This window comes from Lampetra planeri, chromosome 78 (assembly GCF_965212315.1).
Source record: "Lampetra planeri chromosome 78, kcLamPlan1.2.h2, whole genome shotgun sequence".
Taxonomy (NCBI): Eukaryota; Metazoa; Chordata; class Hyperoartia; order Petromyzontiformes; family Petromyzontidae; genus Lampetra; species Lampetra planeri.
Window position 1 is genome coordinate 2,286,666 of NC_136183.1, and position 19,235 is coordinate 2,305,900.

The following is a 19,235-nucleotide window of genomic DNA, read 5'->3' on the forward strand; positions in this document are numbered from 1 at the left end:
TCCTCCATCGTCCCTGGCGCGACGAGATGGCATAGATGCGCCAGGACGTCCTTAAGTGCCTCCAGTTGTACCGCCATCGCTTGCCATCGTTGATCCGCGTCTGATGATGTCGACGGACCCGCCACCGCGCCAACATCCTCCACTCCCGTTCCCGTGGTCGCCTCAGCCGGGCTCTCCTCCACCACCCCAACAGGATCCGTGGTTGGAGGGAGTTCGTCGTCGTCGGACGAAGAAGCCGATGCAGGCGCCGGATTAACTTTCTTCCTCACTTGTTTCGACATGCCGTTGCACTTCCGACACCAGTGTAATAAACGACTGGACCACGATGTCTGGCTCAGTGTCCTTTATTCGGTTCGTGCTGTACTCCCACACGGCTGTCTCTACTCTGTAGCTTCTCCACGGTGCTGACTCCGATGTCGGCCCGATCCACAACAGCAGCCCCGCTGCTGTTTCTCTCACACAGCCCCCCTTGGCTGTACTCGCTGCAACTCCTCTCTCTCTCCGCAGCTCTGACAGCCTCGTGCTGTCTCCCTCTCTCCCTCCGCAGCTCTGACAGCCTCGTGCTGTCTCTCTCTCTCTCTCCGCAGCTCCACCTGGCAGCCACACCGCTGCCTCTAACACGCAGCCCTTCTGGCTGTCTCCTCTGCAGCTGCACACCACTCCGCAGCTTCCTCTTGTCTTCGGGGTTGGCTCCCGATGGCCGTCGGTGCCCCCCCTCTTCTCACTCGCCCGCGTGGCCTCACTCTTTTCCGCTCACACCCCGACTGACTTCCCCTTCCGGTTTACCCGCTTAAGGACCCGAACCTTCCACCCACGTCACATGACTCCACCCCCCGTGACGTCACATCCGGAAGGTCGCTTACGCCCGCATTACAACAGCACTCGCGTCGTGGTTTTGAATTCTTGGGTGGTATTTCATATATTAGGGGGAGGCACCCCCCTGCATACATAATTTACTGCTACCATGTGCTATTAGCTACTGGAAGACGAAGGTTGTTGGTGAGGCTCTGATTCCGTGGAATACATATTATCTTGGTCGTGTGTGATTGACATATTTCGCATTGTATATCTTATGAATGACCCTCGGTCTAATACTTCAATAATTATTATTTGGTTCATGCTTAACCGAGATTTGTGGTATACCATAGTTGTTACCAAAGATATTCCGAGGGTTTTATTAAACTTTGTTCCCCGTCTGTATTACCAGAGATCCGTGCTTCTTATTCACAAGTTATATTTTGATATCCTGAGGTTGAAGATACAGCTAAGGTTCAAACTTTACTGCTGTATCTTAAAAACCCATCAGTTCATAATGATTAACTGCCCTTGGGTGGATTTTGCTGTCCAAGGGAGGTTCGTGACCCCTGCTGTTTCCGTCTTATGTTTGTTTTATTGTTGGTTGTTTCCTTTATGGTAGCCTTCTCTTGAAGTCAACTGGGGATTTCCTGCAGAATCTCATTAGCCCCCCCTTGGGTTTGCAGTTTTTTTTATATTATATTGTATGACTTCCCAAACAGACTTGTGAGTACTTATCTTCTAGCTTTCTTTTGTGTGGCAAGGCAGGAGGCAGCGGGGGGGGGGGGGGGGGGGGGGGGGACTCACCCTTACCATGCTCCAGCGCTAAATCCCGATCAAAATTATTACAAAATAAATAGGCAGAATCACTTTTAATATAATTTTTAGGAAAAGGCATATATGCAACATGCTCTTAGAGTGAGAATAGGTTTTCTCCTTTTTAAATCCTTTATATTAAGTTCGCTTGCTTGCTTGCGTGCTTGCTTGCTTGCGTGCTTGCTTGCTTGCGTGCTTGCTTGCTTACGACCGTGCAAATCTTTCGGTCGTTTTTTAACCCACTTCCCGTGATCCAATGGAGCTGACATTTTCCACACAGACTCGTTGTGCGAGACAATTAATGTTCGAGAAAAATAATTCCCAAAATTTTACACTTTTTAGGCAAAAAAAATATATTTTACATATATTAAAATAGAACTCATTCATGGCTTTGGCTGAACGTCACAGTATAAGAGCCCAGAGCGTAACCCCTCCACAGGCCGTGGCGGAGTAGCGCAGTTGGTAGCGCCCTCGCTTCCCATGCCAAAGGTCGCGGGATCGATCCCCGCGTCCTCCACAGGCGAATATATTTTTAAATCCTTTATATTAAGTTCGCTGCCACGCATATAAAGGATTTATAGTGAAAAACTTTGTTTTTACGGGTTATACTTATTTAAAATCATTTATATTAAGTTCACTTGCTTGCTTACGACCGTGCAAATCTTTCGGTCGTTTTTTAACCCACTTCCCGTGATCCAATCGAGCTGACATTTTCCACACAGACTCGTTGTGCGTGACAATTAATGTTCGTGAAATGTTTTTTCAAAAATTTTACACTTTTTAGGACAAAAATATTATATTTAATTACCAATGGCTTAATGGTGCCATGCAATCATCTGACCCATAGGTGGCAGCCATCTCAAGCCAGAGGACGAGAGGACTCGAGCCGCCACGCATATAAAGGATTTATAGTGAAAAACTTTGTTTTTACGGGTTATACTTGTTTCTTGACTTGGACCTGGTTGAGGCTCACCAAGATTGAGTTTTACTAAAAACCTGTCAATTGAAGTTTGTTTTTGCCTTCTTCTAAGAATGTTCCTGAAGTCATTCCAGACAATACTGTTACGAGCGGCGCTTTGTTTCAGTCGTGAACGGGGAAAACGCGGGTACGCGGTGACTCATGCCGACCCATACAAGTTCTAGCAAGACGTCGTATTCCAAGCAAGACGTCGTATCCCAAGACATTTTTTTCTCGTCAAAACACGTATACCAAATTCGACGTATTCAAAAGCGGTCGTATACCGAGGAATGACTGTCCATGCAAATACCATCTCTAGCCCTGCCCACTTACCCTTAGGGGCCGTCCATAAATAACGTTACGCGAATTTGGACGATTTTTTATCCCCCCCCCCCCCCTTGTCACATGGCGTAACAAAAAGTCAAACCCCCCTCAAATATGACGTGACAAAGCTCTGCCCCCCCCCAAAACCATATTTCCATTTTGAAAATAAATCATGCTTCAAATCGCTTTAAGCTATTGTCATTGTAGTGCGTATTTAATGTGGGGCTGCACTCTGATTTTGTAGGAGTGTTGTTTTCACAAGTAGTGTTGTAATAACAATTCTATATTTATTTAAAATTGCGCATTTTGATGTGACGTCACATTTCTCACCCCCCCCCCCTCGTCACACATTGTCACAAATGTCTGACCCCCCCCCCTAGGTGCGTGACGTCATTTATGGACGGCCCCTTGGGCTGCACCCATCTCAGGCCTATATAACGTCCTGCTTCAGAAGCTCTCTCGCTGTATTTTAAATCCTTTATATTAAGTTCGCTTGCTTGCTTGCTTAAGACCGTGTAAATCTTGCGGTCGTTTTTTTAACACACTTCCCTTGATCCAATCGCGCTGACATTTTCCACACAGACTCGTTGTGCGTGACAATTAATGTTCGTGAAATTTTTTTTCCAAAATTGTACACTTTTTAGGACAAAAATATTATATTTAATTACCAATTGCTTAATGGTGCAATGCAATCATCTGACCCATAGGTGGCAGCCATCTCAAGCCAGAGGACGAGAGGACTCTAGCTGCCACGCATATAAAGGATTTATAGTGAAAAACTTTGTTTTTACGGGTTATACTTGTTAAATCCTTTATATTAAGTTCACTTGCTTGCTTGCACGCTTACGACCGTGCAAATCTTTCAGTCGTTTTTAACCCACTTCCCGTGATACAATCGAGCTGACATTTTGCACACAGACTCGTTGTGCGTGACAATTTTTTTCCAAAATTTTACACTTTTTAGGTAATTTTTATTTTATTTTAATTACCAATTGCTTAATGGCGGCAGGCAATCATCTGACCCATAGGTGGCAGCCATCTCAAGCCAGTGGACGAGAGGACTCTAGCCGCCCGTTTCAAAGACCAATGTGGGCTGGGTTGTGGCACATTGAACACGAATATAAAGGATTTATAGTGAAAAACTTTGTTTTTATGGGTTAATTTTTTATGGAAACATGTGTCGAGATGTTAAAACACCAAACTGAAACCTTTTACAAAGAATTAAGTCTGCATTAACCACAATACTTGTGGTCAGAATGCAAACCAAAAACATACTCTGATAAGAAATGCGTTGTCTTTGGAACTGATTGGTTCACACCAGAGACAGCTTTCTTTCGAGCCTAGTCTCAAACAGTGTTAGACCAGAGGACGCCAAAAGGCGTGCTCTTCGAGTGTTTGTGATGAGATATGATACAAAACTCCGAGTTGCTGAGGTGATTAATCAAGCACCATAAAAATGCTAATATTATTATAACATAGTGAATGCTTGGGGGCTTATTGGCTCTCACTCCTAGTTAGAGATCTACCCAACCCACAGGTCCACAAATACTGACCGCTCTTACTCTGCAGGTTGAACCTAGGAATTGAGTGTTTAACTTAGCGTTATTTTCGTTAAAGGCCTGTAACAAAGGTGCATCTATTGGAGCTTCATTGTCTCAAGCTTAAACATCTACAGGGTCTCCATTTGATTTCGTATTCTCTAAGAAGTCGACCCACACCTCCACTTCCACAAACTGCTGGGAGTTGCCTCGCTCAGTCAGAATTCTCCTCCTGCTTCACGTTGCATCCATTGATGTTAAGGTCCGATTTTGGAGTTAAATCTTCATCTTCACATTTTACCTTCACTTCTTCGCTCTTCACTGTCACCTCTTCACATTTCACCTTGATACATTTCATAGTGTCAGGGCTGGAATGTACTTCTGGTTCTTTTTTCAGGAAGGATGGGCTCATTGCAGCACTTTGACTTTCACAAGTCGATTTCAGATTACACTTCTTGGGGATCTTCTGATGCCTGTGTGTTCTCTGGTGTCTATGAAGATCTGATGACCGTGCAAATGCCTTCCCACACAGAGTGCACTTGAAGGGTTTCTCTCCTGCGTGCCTTCTCTGGTGTATTTTCAGATGTGATGACCGTGTAAACGCCTTCCCGCACAAAGTGCACTTGAAGGGTTTCTCTCCTGTGTGTGTTCTCTGGTGGATCTGAAGACCTGATGACCATGCAAATGCCTTCTCACAGACAGTGCACTTGAAGGGTTTCTCTCCTGTGTGTGTTCTCTGGTGGATCTGAAGATCTGATGACCATGCAAATGCCTTCTCACAGACAGTGCACTTGAAGGGTTTCTCTCCTGTGTGCGTTTTCTGGTGTTTTTTAAGATTTGATGACCGTGAAAATGCCTTCTCACACACCCTGCACTTGAAGGGTTTCTCTCCTGTGTGTGTTCTTTGGTGGATCTGAAGAACTGATGACTCTGCAAATGCCTTCTCACACACAGTGCACTTTAAATGTTTCTCTCCCATGTGTGCTCTCTGGTGGATCTTAAGATCAGATGAACTTGAAAATTCCTTCCCACACACACTGTTCTTGAAAGGTTTCTCTCCTGTGTGTATTTTCTGATGTCTTTTAAGAGTATATGAATCTGAAAATGCCTTCTCACACACAGTGCACTTGAAATGTTTCTCTCCCGTGTGTGTTCTCTGGTGGATCTTAAGATCAGATGAACTTGAAAATTCCTTCCCACACACACTGCTCTGGAAAGGTTTCTCTCCTGTGTGTATTTTCTGAAGTCTTTTAAGAGTATATAAATCTGAAAATGCCTTCTCACACACAGTGCACTTGACATGTTTCTCTCCTGTGTGTCTTCTCTGGTGTATTTTAAGTTGTGATGACACTGCAAAGGGCTTCCCGCACAGAGCGCACCTGAAGGGTTTCTCTCCCGTGTGTGTTCTCTGGTGTATTTTAGGATGTGATGAATATGCAAACGCCTTCCTGCAAAGGGTGCACCTGAAGGCTTTCTCTCCTGTGTGTATTCTCTGAAGTCTTTTAAGAGTATATAAATCTGAAAATGCCTTCTCACACACAGTGCACTTGAAATGTTTCTCTCCTGTGTGTCTTCTCTGGTGTTGTTTAAGATGTGATGACACTGCAAAGGGCTTCCCGCACAGAGCGCACCTGAAGGGTTTCTCTCCCGTGTGTGTTCTCTGGTGTATTTTAAGATGTGATGAATATGCAAACGCCTTCCTGCAAAGGGTGCACCTGAAGGCTTTCTCTCCTGTGTGTATTCTCTGGTGTCTTTTAAGGGAATATGAATCTGAAAATGCCTTCCCGCACAGAGTGCACTTGAAGGGTTTCTCTCCTATGTGCCTTCTCTGGTGTTGTTTAAGATGTGATGACCATGTAAACGCCTTCCCGCACACAGTGCACTTGAAGGGTTTCTCTCCTGTGTGCGTTCTCTGGTGTTTTTTCAGATTTGATGACTGTGAAAATGCCTTCTCACACACACTGCACTTGAAGGGTTTCTCTCCTGTGTGTGTTCTCTGGTGGATCTGAAGAACTGATGACTCTGCAAATGCCTTCTCACACACAGTGCACTTTAAATGTTTCTCTCCCGTGTGTGTTCTCTGGTGGATCTTACGATCAGATGAACTTGAAAATTCCTTCCCACACACACTGCTCTTGAAAGGTTTCTCTCCTGTGTGTGTTCTCTGGTTTACTTTAAGTTGTGATGACACTGCAAAGGGCTTCCCGCACAGAGCGCACCTGAAGGGGTTCTCTCCCGTGTGTGTTCTCTGGTGTATTTTAAGATGTGATGAATATTCAAACGCCTTCCTGCAAAGGGTGCACATGAGGGCTTTCTCTCCTGTGTGTATTCTCTGGTGTCTTTTAAGGCATATGAATCTGAAAATGCCTTCTCACACACAGTGCACTTGAAGGGTTTCTCTCCTATGTGTGTTCTCTGGTGTATTGCAAGATATGATGACTGTGGAAATGCCTTCTCGCACACAGTGCACTTGAAGCGTTTCTCTCCTCTGTGCGTTCTCTGGTGTATTTTCAGATGTGATGACTGTGTAAACGCCTTCCCGCACAAAGTGCACTTGAAGGGTTTCTCTCCTGTGTGTGTTCTCTGGTGGATCTGAAGACCTGATGACCATGCAAATGCATTCTCACAGACAGTGCACTTGAAGGGTTTCTCTCCTGTGTGCGTTCTCTGGTGTTTTTTTAAGATTTGATGACCGTGAAAATGCCTTCTCACACACAGTGCACTTTAAATGTTTCTCTCCCGTGTGTGTTCTCTGGTGGATCTTAAGATCAGATGAACTTGAAAATTCCTTCCCACACACACTGCTCTGGAAAGGTTTCTCTCCTGTGTGTGTTTTCTGATGTCTTTTAAGAGTATATGAATCTGAAAATGCCTTCTCACACACAGTGCACTTGAAATGTTTCTCTCACGTGTGTGTTTTCTGGTGGATCTTAAGATCAGATGAACTTGAAAATTCCTTCCCACACACACTGCTCTGGAAAGGTTTCTCTCCTGTGTGTATTTTCTGATGTCTTTTAAGAGTATATGAATCTGAAAATGCCTTCTCACACACAGTGCACTTGAAGGGTTTCTCTCCTGTGTAAGTTTTCGGGTGCTGTGTCAAATTTCCAGGACAATCCATGATGTATGCACACTGGTCCTATTCTTTTTGTACCGAGCTGCGCTGAGTGACTTGCTCCATCAGACCAATTCTGCAGAGGAAGCATCAGAACAAGCGTCAGCTGCAGACAGAAAAACATATGCACACCATCTATGTCAGTATAGAGACAGAGGAATGAATATCTTAAACAACTACGCTGGTTTGGTCGTCTGCGTGCGTATCTGGACGTTAATTTATTTACGGACCCGCCCAAACAGCTAGCTGTGATTCGTCGATAACAATTAATAAAACAGCCGGCAAAAAGCCACAGCTCACTTTCATTCGACAAATATAAATAAATAAACCTGCCGCACAACAGCGTCTCTTCGGTCAACAATTGCACCTACTTTCACGCAACACCATATTAACAGTGATGGTCGCAACGCAAAATCTACTGTAGGTACAGTGTTGCTGTTGCACCCGCCGAACACTGCGTCCTGGTGGCAATATCTCCCCAACGAAGAACGTCCGCGGCTGCAACCAAGAACCCTCCACTAATCAGATAGCCACATACATTTTCAATTCCAGAACTTTCAATAAAATCTGTTCATTATTGGTGGGGTTCGGTTCGACGGCCCAGTGGACAAAACTGACCACTCTTTCGTACGCAGCTCCATCAATATTGCGCCCATTCCCTTGAAACCACTGTGCTTAATCTTTCATTGAGCCGAAACAAGTGTGTGCAAAGTGGCCCTGCACAGTTCCCCGCCCTACATATCAAACCAGCGCTCGAGAAATTCTGTAGGTGTTGCCTACAATCTCATTGGACTAATTAATTATCCTTTACATTTCATTGCCTCAAAGTGGCCTGCGTGCTTTGTGGCGGCAGCACGCGTCAGTCAGTCAGTCGTCCATTTCCAAACAAGCAGAAGCACACAGAAGGTAAGCGCTGTGTGATAGCATAGGTCTGCTAAGGTCTGCGCCGCAGTGGTGCAGTGCACTGTGGGCGCACATCCTGCGCTGTGTGAGTGTGGTGTGTATGCAAGTGTGCGAATGGTAGTTACGGTAATATTACGTATATTTACGTAACAAAATGGGTGCTGCGTGCTGCCATTAATGGAGTCCCCAAACAACTTTACCTTACGAGTAGGCAGGGGTCGCTATACAGTGAGTCTTAGCGGACTGAGCTGGCAGCTTCACCTGCCGGGACCACGGCCAGTTGCGTAGCGCCCCCTACAGTTTCGGGAGTTCCGCCCATGGGTCAATACCCCCATGGGGCAACCGAGCTGACTGTTTGATGGGTACAATGGTTACTTTTCGCTTCATCCGGCTTATTACCATTTGGATGTATTGACGTTGATCACGTCTCCATGGACGGCATAACACCGACAAATAACATTTTCGAAATAAAAAAAACAGCTGGCCCCATAGCGGATCTGTGTGTGTACATACAGACGGAGGATGCAGGGGCCAACCTGTGTGCGACCGGAACGGTGCCATTGCTGACCAATGTCACTGTGGCTGGCGCACACCCTCACGCACACCGGAGCTGTGTCTTTGCAATGCAAGGGCATGGTGGATGGTGGAGCGCATATCGATGCTGCGTTACAAATTAAATCAAAAATAACAAACCGCTGCATCTGTAAGTGTGCCAGTGTGCGCTTATGGTGGATAGTGGTGCGTGCGGAAGTGAGGCTCATGTTTGGGTAAAAAAAACACTCTGAACGCGCAAGAACATAGCTGGCGGTCGCCTAAAGACTTGGTAGCGAACAGGGTAGAGGCACTGCGTGTATTATATCTGTCGTCACAACGTTTGTGCGTCAGTCGGGGAGACTTTATCTGCCAGTACCCGTGCGCAACAGTACAGCGAGATATATATTCTACAGTGCTTCAGATGTCACAGACTGAGAGGCAACGCGGTTTACATAGGCTTTCTGTATAACGCGTCACGTTTGTGTACGCAGACTTCCAGATATCTGACGACAGCCAACACAATGACTACAAGCCCTGGTCGTGGAACACGGAAAGGGTGCGTAAGCTGCTCAACTATTTCATAGTCAACGTCACCTATTATAATTACTCATCCCTATCCCTATAGCAAGCGAAAGAGAGAGACACGAGAGGAGCTCGAGGACGCTTTGCACAAAAACGAAATCGTAAAAGCAACTCCTGCCACGGCCGAGCCGAAGGAGGTCAAAGATCGTCGCCGCAATCGCCGCCGAGTGGAGCGATTTCGGTTGAATAAGGCCATGCGAGAGCTTCACTTGGGGAATGTTATCGATGAAGGGCGCATAGAAACCAACGCTGGCAACGACGCAATGGATCAACCAAGTGATATGCAGGATGTCCTCATGGACGTACACGATCATGTCATTTCTCCCGGCGACTTCCACGTGGATCTTGAGGAAGGTAAGCAAGAACAAGACGACCCTGCCTTTGTCATTGCTCGAGCCGCTGCGCGGGAGGATCCACAACTCACACTAGGCCTTCAGGAGTTGCGTCGCCTAAAGCGACGTGCTGAGCAATCTCCGTTTCAACAAGATGCTGAGCGAGCGCATCGCGCTGTGCTGGAGGCCCAGCGTCGTTCGAGAATGACTGCCGAGCGACTACTGGATGAACGATATCGTCGCATTAACTCGGAAGCTGAGCGGCGCCGAAGGTTGACGGAAGAGCAGCAAGACAAAGAACGACGTCGCCACAGTGTGCTGGAAGCAGAGCGCCGCGGGAGGTTGACGGAAGAACAGCAGGAGGAAGCGCGTCGACGCCATGCTGAGCTGGAAGCTGAACGTCTCGCCAGGATGACGGAAGAACTAGAGGAGATGCGACAGCGCCAGTCCCAACGGAAAATGGAGAGGACAGAAAACGAAGTCGAGGAGACGCTGGAACAGCGACGCGTTCAACGGCGAACCAAGCGCTACAAGGACGCCCTCGCCAACCAAGACGAGTTTGAAGTCTCGAGAGTTTCGGGGAAGAATGTCATCGCAGGAAGACACAAACTACCAGAGCCAACTTCGGTTTGCTCGAAGTGTCGAGCATGGAAGTGGCCAGGCGAGTCTTCCATCACATGCTGCATTGGCGGCAAGGTCGCTCTTCCGCCACTCCAGCCTGCACCGGCCATTCTACGCAAGTGGTACCAAGATGAAGAGTTTCGGAAGCAGATACGCATGTACAATCAAGTGTTTGCATTTACGTCGCTTGGTGCGTCTTTCAGCAATCGCCGCTTCGACCCAGTAGCAGAAGATCAAAGTGTTCGAGGGCAGAGAGGCGTGTATACATACCGTATCCAAGGAGCGATGGGCCATTTCTTGGGATCTTTGTTACCATATATGGATCAGGCCGGTTAGACAACGAAGCCCAAGTTTGCGCAGATTTACGTGTACGATCCAGATATCGAAGCACGAGTGGCTCGCCGACAGGGTATTTTTTGTGGCCTGAACAGAGTCGCACTGTTGGACTTGGAGCACATGATGGAGACGAGCAACCCGTTTGCGCGCGAGTTCCTTACGATGGGTCAGCGGATGAGAAGCATGATCGAAGCCGGCGAGAACCCCGTCAACGTTGTGTTTCGCCTGCGTGCCAACAACTATGCGGGACCTCGCACGCACAATCTCCCCACGGCCACGGAGGTTGCTGCTGTGTTGGTTGATGACGGCAACGCGGCGAACAACTGAGACTTGCTTCTCTTCCCACGGTCAGGTGGGCTTTTGCGACTGTTCAAAACCCATTCCATATACGATTCACTTCAATGTCCTCTCTTGCTCCCTCTCGGGGAACTGGGTTGGACGTACACGGATGAGTACACGAACGGCGCTACGTATCGGAACAAGACGCGAATGGCGCTTCGCGAACATGTTGCGTACCGACTCTACCAGAAGGAAAACGAACAGTCGGTTCTCCACCAAGGCAGGCGACTGTTCCAGCAGTGGGTGGTCGACCAACGTGCCAAGTGTGAACATGAGAATCTGCGCTGGGTCGCGGCAAACCAGAAGACACTTCGAGCGGATATTTACAAGGGAGTTCTGGATGCGTACCTGCATGAGGGCGTGGTTGCATTAGGCGAAAACCAAGGCTTAGTGTCGGAATATGATCGTCACACAGGCATGTTAGTGCATCCAGAGCCAAGCCGCCGCCGTCACTTCCTTGATCGAGTCGGACAAAGCGTCGTACTTCCAGCGTCGTTCACGGGTGGTGAGAGATACATGTACTCGCAGTATCAGGACTCCATGGCGATGGTGCGCGAGTTTGGCAAGCCGGATTTGTTCATGACTGTGACGTGCAACCCTCAATGGGATGAAATCACAAAGACAATAGACAGAAACGGACCACACCGAACTGCTCAAGATATGCCAGATATTGTCACATGTGTGTGGCAACAAAAGCTCAACGCAGCGTTGAAGGATCTCGATGATGGGGTGTTTGGGCAGCAAATCGCGCTAATCTATGTGGTCGAGTTTCAGAAGCGTGGACTGCCGCACGCTCACATACTCATTCTTCTCGCCCATGAAGACAAACCCAGGACTCGCCAGGACTTTGACAAGTTTGTGTCCGCGGAACTTCCAGATGCCATGAAGAACAGTGATCTGTACAACACGGTTTTGACCAGCATGATGCACGGCCCGTGTGGAGCCCTAAACCCCAGCTCTCCGTGTATAAAGGACGGTGAGTGCACCAAGGGTTTCCCGAAGGCACTGTCCGAGGTGACACAAACCAACCAGAATGGCTTTCCTGTCTACAGAAGATGCCTGCGAACGGACGGCGTGCTCAAGTTCAAGGCCAATAAATATGACAATGCGACATTCAATCAATGGGTTGTTGTGTACAATGCATTCTTCTCTCACAAATACGATTGCCACATCAACGTTGAGGTGTGCTCGAGCATCACGGCGATCAAGTACCTGTACAAGTACGTCTACAAAGGCGCTGATATGACGGAAATCAGTGCGCGGGCATTTGGAGATGACGTGAGGGAGTCTGAACACCCTCGATTGAGCGTCTCATAAAAATACATATAACCTCACAAAAATAAACATAAAACAATCACCAAAACATGTATATTGTGTCCAGCCCCTTTCAACTCCCCACCAACCAAGTATATACACACCGCCCGCGAAGCGGGCGGCGACTGCTAGTATATACAGTCACACATGACTTACACGTCTATATTTATTTATATATTCAAGATATTCCCCAATTCATCACACGGACTGTGAAGGCACACAATGAGAGGGCAAATGTTTATAAATGCCTGGAGGCACTAGTAGCTTCAAAATAAAAATGGCTGCAAAAGGAATATTTATAAAAGCAAAATTGAGCTAACATAGCAAAGGCTGTTGAAAATAACATGATTTGTCTTATGTAGAAATGAATAAATAAATTTTCAATCGCAACTTATAGGTGTGAAGCCTGTCTTAGATTTTCTTGAATGCTTGGATGAACAGATCTAACTTGAGCTGCATATATGCTGTGTTAAATTCCTGTTTCCATTCTTACAAAAAGTTCCAGAGGAAAACTAAAATAAACTTCTTCTTCTTCTTCCTAGCGTTGTTCCCGCTGTGGCGCAGGGTCCGCTTTTCGGCATTGTCTTCTCCATTTGGCTCGGTCCAGGGCATCTTCAGGGGATGCGTTGACCGTCTTCATGTCTTCCTTTATTCGGTCCATCCATCGCTTCTTCGGACGCCCGCGTGGACGGCGGCCCTCTGGCTCAATACGCAAGGCAGTCTTGGCCACTGATGACTCTTCACTTCGCATCACGTGGCCGTACCACCGAAGCCTTGCCTCAAGCATCTTGTCCGCAATGGGGGCCACACCAAGTCGCTTCCGAACGTCTTCGTTCCTGACACGATCCCATCGAGTGAGCCCGAGGCTCCATCTGAGCATCCTCATCTCCATGGTGTGGAGAGCTTGTTCGTGTACAGTTGTGGCTGGCCAGCACTCGGATCCATAGAGTGCCACCGGTCGGACGATGGTCTTGTATATTTTTCCCTTCAGCCTATCCGGAATTTTACGATCACAGAGGACTCCGGTGACTTACCTCCATTTCATCCACGCCGCATTGACTCGTGACCTCACATCAGTCGTGATGCTACCATCTGAGCTGATGGTGGAGCCCAGGTACTTAAAGTCCGTCACTTTCTTCAGATCTTCTCCGTCAACACTGATGGTGCCGTCGGTTTGGGGGCCACACTCCATATACTCCGTCTTTTTGATGTTGAACCTCATCCCGTTTTCGTCCAAACGTTCCTTCCACAGGCGCGTTTGTCTTTCCACTTATCCTCTCTCTTCATCTGAGAGGAGGACGTCATCCGCGTAGAGAATTGACCATGGAAGGGGCGTGTGCAGGTCGGCAGTGATCGTGTCCATGCACAGGATAAACAGGAGTGGTGACAGGGCCGATCCTTGGTGCACTCCAACGCTGATGGGAAATGGCGGTGAAATGCCCACTGCACACCTGACTGCACTGGTGACGTTCTTGTATAGGAGTTGCACCCAATGCACGTAGGTTTCAGGGACTCCATGGGATCGAAGCGAGTGCCAGATGAGGTCGTGGGGGACCCTGTCAAATGCCTTTTCAAGGTCGAGGAACGACACGTGCACAGCTTGGTTCTTCTCTCTGTGCCTCTCCAGCAGGAGCCTCGCCGCGAATATGGCGTCCGTAGTGCCACATCCTTTGATGAAGCCGCATTGGTTGGGTGATAGGGTGATGATGTTTCTAATCCTCGTGTCCAAAACTCGCTCAAAGATCTTCATCGCATGACACAGGAGCCGGATTGGCCTGTAATTCGAGCATTCTGCCACGTCCCCTTTACCCTTCCAAATTGGAACCGTCGTGCTGGTCGACCAGGCTTCTGGGACCTCACTGGTGCTCGTGATGGTGTTGAAGAGCTGGGTAAGGAGGGCAGCACCCTGCCTGCCAAGGATCTTCCAGGCCTCAGCAGGGATATCGTCCGGGCCAGTCGCTTTCCCATTCTTCATTCTCCTGATAGCTTGTTCCACTTCGGTGATGGTGATAGGTGAAACCGGACCGAGGACGTGTTCAGCGCTAATAATCGGTGGGTGGGGAAATTCCTGGTTGCAGATTCCAGAGAAGTAGTCGCTCCAGCGTTGAAGGATGGCGGGCGGGTCTCTGAGAGCGCTGTGATTCTCATCCTTTATGCATTTGACCTGACCAATATCCTGAGTCGAACGATGGCGTGCCTCTGCCAGTCGATAGATCTTATTGGCACCTTCTGGGATGTCCAGTTCGACATACAGTTGGTCGTATTGAGCTAATTTCACCGCTGCAACTACTCGCTTCGCTGCCGATTTGCAGTTTCTGTATTGTTGGTAATCCAGATCTGCGAGCGTTTGGCGCCACTTCTTGAAAGCTAGCTTCTTCTCTTTCACTGCTAGCTGAACTTCTTCGTTCCACCACCATATTTGCTTGTCAATGAAGTGTTTTCCCGGCTTAGTTAGCCCCAGTGCTTCCATTGCTGCTGTGCACAGTTGGCCGGCGAGATCTTCCCAAATTGCATTCGCTGGTCGGTTGGTGTTCACGTCAATCTGATTAAAGGCGACTCTCAGCTGATCCTTGCATTCCTTCATCCACCACCACTTAATTCGCTGCTGTCCAGTTGTTGGTGGGCGATGTCGCTGGCCAATGTCCATTTTTATGTCCATGACCAGGATGCGATGTTGTGGGGCGATGTTGTCCGATGGTATGACTTTAGTGTTTGTCACCGTTTTCAGCTTATCCCGCTTGACAAGCCAGTAATCAATTTGAGTTGATCTCCCACCACTGGCGTACGTAATGAGATGGGACGGTCTCTTCTTGAAGAAGGTGTTGGCGAGGACAAGATCATGGGCTTCCGCAAAGTCCAGGGCTCGGTTTCCCTCATCGTTCCGGGTACCATATCCTTGGCCACCATGGTTTCGAGGGTATCCATCCCGGGCGCTTCCAACGTGTCCATTTAGGTCTCCACCAATTACTAACTGCTCTTCTCCATTTATCGATTGCATGTGTCCATCAAATTGTTCCCAAAATTCCTCCTTGGTATCTGCTGGGCAGCCGGGCTGCGGCGCATAACAAGATACCACCCGGAGGCGTAGGTCGTTTGAGTCGATTTCGATGGACATGAGGCGGTCGGAAACACGGTGGACGGCCACGACGCTGTCTCGTAGATTTTGGCTGACTGCGATTCCAACGCCGTTCTTGGTGTTTCTTTCACCGTTGTAGAACAGTTTGTATCCTTCTCCAATCTCCCTGGCCTTTGCTCCACTCCACTTCGTTTCTTGGATGCATACGATGTCGATACGATGGGCCTTTAGGGCAGCTGACAATTCTCGACTTCTCCCTGTCAATGTTCCGATGTTGAGTGTTCCCAGCCGTAGTCGGACTAACTTCTTTAGCCTGCCCCATCCATGAGTAGGTAGCCCTCGTCCACTTCTCGCGTCGTTTGGGCGAGGACGGCGCGCGTTTCCCCCGAGGGGTGCCCTAGCTTGTTCCAAGTTGATTTGACGTTGCCATAGATGCGACACAGAAATACTTTGGCCGGTGGGTCGCTCCATCTGACGCCAAAGACCCTCACCGTTGGTTGGAATCCAGCCGGCACCGCGTGGAGGTGGTGATGGGATTTTGCCGGCCGAAAACTAAAATAAACTATTGTTTTGATTTAACCTCCATGTTCAATAGTTAATATACTTTACTACAAATACAAACTTGACACTGTTACACACTGGTATGGTAAAAAGGTGGTGGCGTGTCCAGAACCATGCCTGGCCACCTTCATCTGCTCAGTATTAATGCTTCCTCACTTCACCATGTAATTAATTTAAGATCAATCAACATAGCAGAGGCCCACAATACGTTCAGCTTTCACTTATCAATTATGTTTGCTGTCAGCGATAATCAAACTAATTGTTGAGTTCATAATGCAGTGAAATAACTGCACCACAGCTCCCCATAAAGACAAACTCTTAAATACACATGCATTTAACATAGATCATTAACATATTATATAAATAAAACATCCACCATTCATGACAAAATGCAAGTAACCTTATCCCAGTGCTAATGCCATGATAGGTGCAATTTTAGGCCATGTAAGTGTGGATTCCTTGTCAGCAGATAATGGGAATGATCCAGGTGTCAAAAGATGACTGATAGATGAACCAGCTGTGCTCCCCACTGTCTTGCTGGGTTTTAGGAACCCAGCGTTCCACCCATTAATGTGGGCATCGCTCTTCCAACCTCATCGTTGTCACAGAGCAAATATCTCTTAACTGCCCTGCAGCATACCTCACAGGCCTCCTCCACAGAGGCCGATCTTCACTCCTGGCACAAGTCATCGGCAGGTCCGATCACCTCCACATCCTCCAATCTCTTCTCTAGCCAATGCCATGCCTGTTCAGCCCCTAATATCTGGACAAACAAAAGCTGCTTGAGCATGCAGTGTCTGGTAATGCAGGATTCATGACCGAACCAATGCAGCCTCGCCTGCCAAAGATATTGGCAGGCGAGGCTGCATTGTAAGCTTCGAATAGAATATAGTCTGGTTGAATAGAGGATGAATCAAAATTCCTTGCAAAAGGTTTCAGTTTGATGTTTTAACATCTTAAGACCTGTTTTGTTGCCAAGAAAAGGGGAAAACCTCTTCTTATATTTTGATACTGGCAAAGGAGGTTCCATGAAGTAGTGAGCCAGATGAAGACAAATTAAACTTAAGCAGAGAATTAAAGCAAATGCATTAAGGCGAGGGCAGGAGGAAAGGCCCCGCATGGCTAGGCCCAGCGTTGTAATGTTCCAACCGGGTCATCGATTCCATACTCGGTGCTACTAATTTGATATTCCTATGAGAGAGAGACGGAACGAGGCTCTACCTGGGTAAACAACAACAACCACCACGACAACAACCACAATGTGAACTTAATTCTAGATTTGAAGCTTTCGTGACTGCAAGGATTCATATTCTTAGGTTTTTTCGCTAAAGTCACGTAGGTAAAACATCAAAATTAATAAAAATAAAATAAAATAAAAAATCACGACGTTTCGGAGGCAACACAAGTCTCCGTCATCAGGTGGGACCGTCACAGCCGGATTAGCTGCACAAGTGAGGCAATGATTCAAGATGTAATCCCTTAAAAGCAAGTTGAGGGGGGAGGAGCAGCAGAAACCGCGTCCAAGCCGCCGTCCATCCTTTTGGCCCCGCCCCCCTCCCCCTCCGGAGGCGTTGTACGTGGCACTCAGTGCCGTCTTTGAGCCCCGCCCCCCTCCCTCCCGATACGTTCCATTCACTGGCTACCACATTCTGATGAGCTCCCCCCCCCCCCTCAACTTGCTTTTAAGGGATTACATCTTGAATCATTGCCGCACTTGATGCAGCTAATCCGGCTGTGACGGTCCCACCTGATGACGGAGACTTGTGTTGCCTCCGAAACGTCGCGATTTATTTATTTATTTTTATTAAGTTTGATGTTTTACCTACGTGACTTTACCGAAAAAACCTAATAATACGATGTGAACTTCTCACCTCGGATCTCAGTGAGAGCGCGCGCGGTGCAGCAGCTTCCTGGTATATCGTGACGTCACGCGGCAGCAGGAGGTGACATGACGTCACTTGCGGGGTTCAACACAATCTCCTTCCCGAACGAGCGGCGGTGTAACTGAATAAAATATGTGCGCCTTTTGGCGTCATCTGGTCCAACCCATATGAGACTAGGCTCTAAGGAAAGCTGTCTCGGGTGTGGACCAATCAACTTCAAGGACAGTGCACATTATCAGAGTTATGTTCTTTTGTTTGTATTATGACTGCAGGTATTGCGGTCTATGCAAACATGACTCCTTGTAAAAAGGTGTCAGTTTTGTTGCCAGATAGAAGGGTAAAGAACCAATTATGAATAAAATATGTTAATGAGACGGGCTCATGTCCAGTGATGAGGCGTGGATGCTAAACCCGTCGCAATGAACTCGCGACGGTATTTGTGAATAAATTATGTTAATGACCCGCAAGTGACTGGGCGTAGCTGTGCCCAAATAAAGATTTTTACTGGAACGGAAATCGACAGTGACCAACCAGACGTGACGTCACGCTCAAAAGCGAGGTGGAGGGGGGGTTTGGGGGAGGGGGTGAATATCTTGGCGACATGACGTCACTAGCGAGGTACACCGCCCCCAGGCGTCTCACATCGATGAGGTAATGCGGAGCTGTGACGTCAGAGAGCGGGGGGTTTGAATTTATTTAGATTCCTTTTCCATTGCTCTTGAACAGAGACCCATTGGGTGCGTGAACTCAACAACCACATGAACACTATTGTGTGTGTGTCTACACATGGCATTCTATGGGTCTTTCGGTAAAGCCAAGCAGATACAAAAATAATTTTAAAAATAAATTATAAAAATATCACGACGTTTCGATGGCAACACAAGCGATCGTCTTCAGATGTAAAAAATACAGCGAGTGAACTTCTGAAGTAGGACGTGAAATAGGCCTGAGATGGGTGTAGCCCAAGGGTAAGTGGGCGGGGCTAGAGACGGTATTTGCATGTAAATGTAAGATCGGAGGGCGCCCTGAGGCCGTGGCTTTACCGAAAGACCCATAGAATGTATTCCTGCAGTCACGACAGCTTTAAGTCAAGATTTATATAAACTCTAACCTCGCTCTCTGACGTCACCACTGCATTGCGTCATCGGCGTGAAACGCGAGGGGGAGGTGTGGCCCGCCAGTGACGTCATGTCACCTCCGGCTGCCGC

General features: G+C 47.8%; 1 protein-coding gene and 1 long non-coding RNA gene across 2 annotated transcripts; both read right to left on the minus strand.

Moving 5' to 3' along the window:
- Nucleotides 1-1,652: 1,652 nt before the first annotated feature.
- Nucleotides 1,653-6,856, minus strand: LOC144738135 (uncharacterized). Its single transcript, XM_078621073.1, has one exon. It carries the CDS (start codon nt 6,734-6,736, stop codon nt 4,646-4,648), a length of 2,091 nt encoding a protein of 696 aa, XP_078477199.1. The 5' UTR covers nt 6,737-6,856; the 3' UTR covers nt 1,653-4,645.
- A 659-nt stretch (nt 6,857-7,515) lies between these two features.
- On the minus strand, nt 7,516-18,093 carry LOC144738210 (uncharacterized). Its single transcript, XR_013589179.1, has 3 exons — nt 18,016-18,093; nt 16,785-16,907; nt 7,516-7,622 (listed from the first exon to the last, which is right to left on the minus strand). It is a non-coding gene; the product is annotated as an uncharacterized LOC144738210 (long non-coding RNA).
- Nucleotides 18,094-19,235: the final 1,142 nt, after the last annotated feature.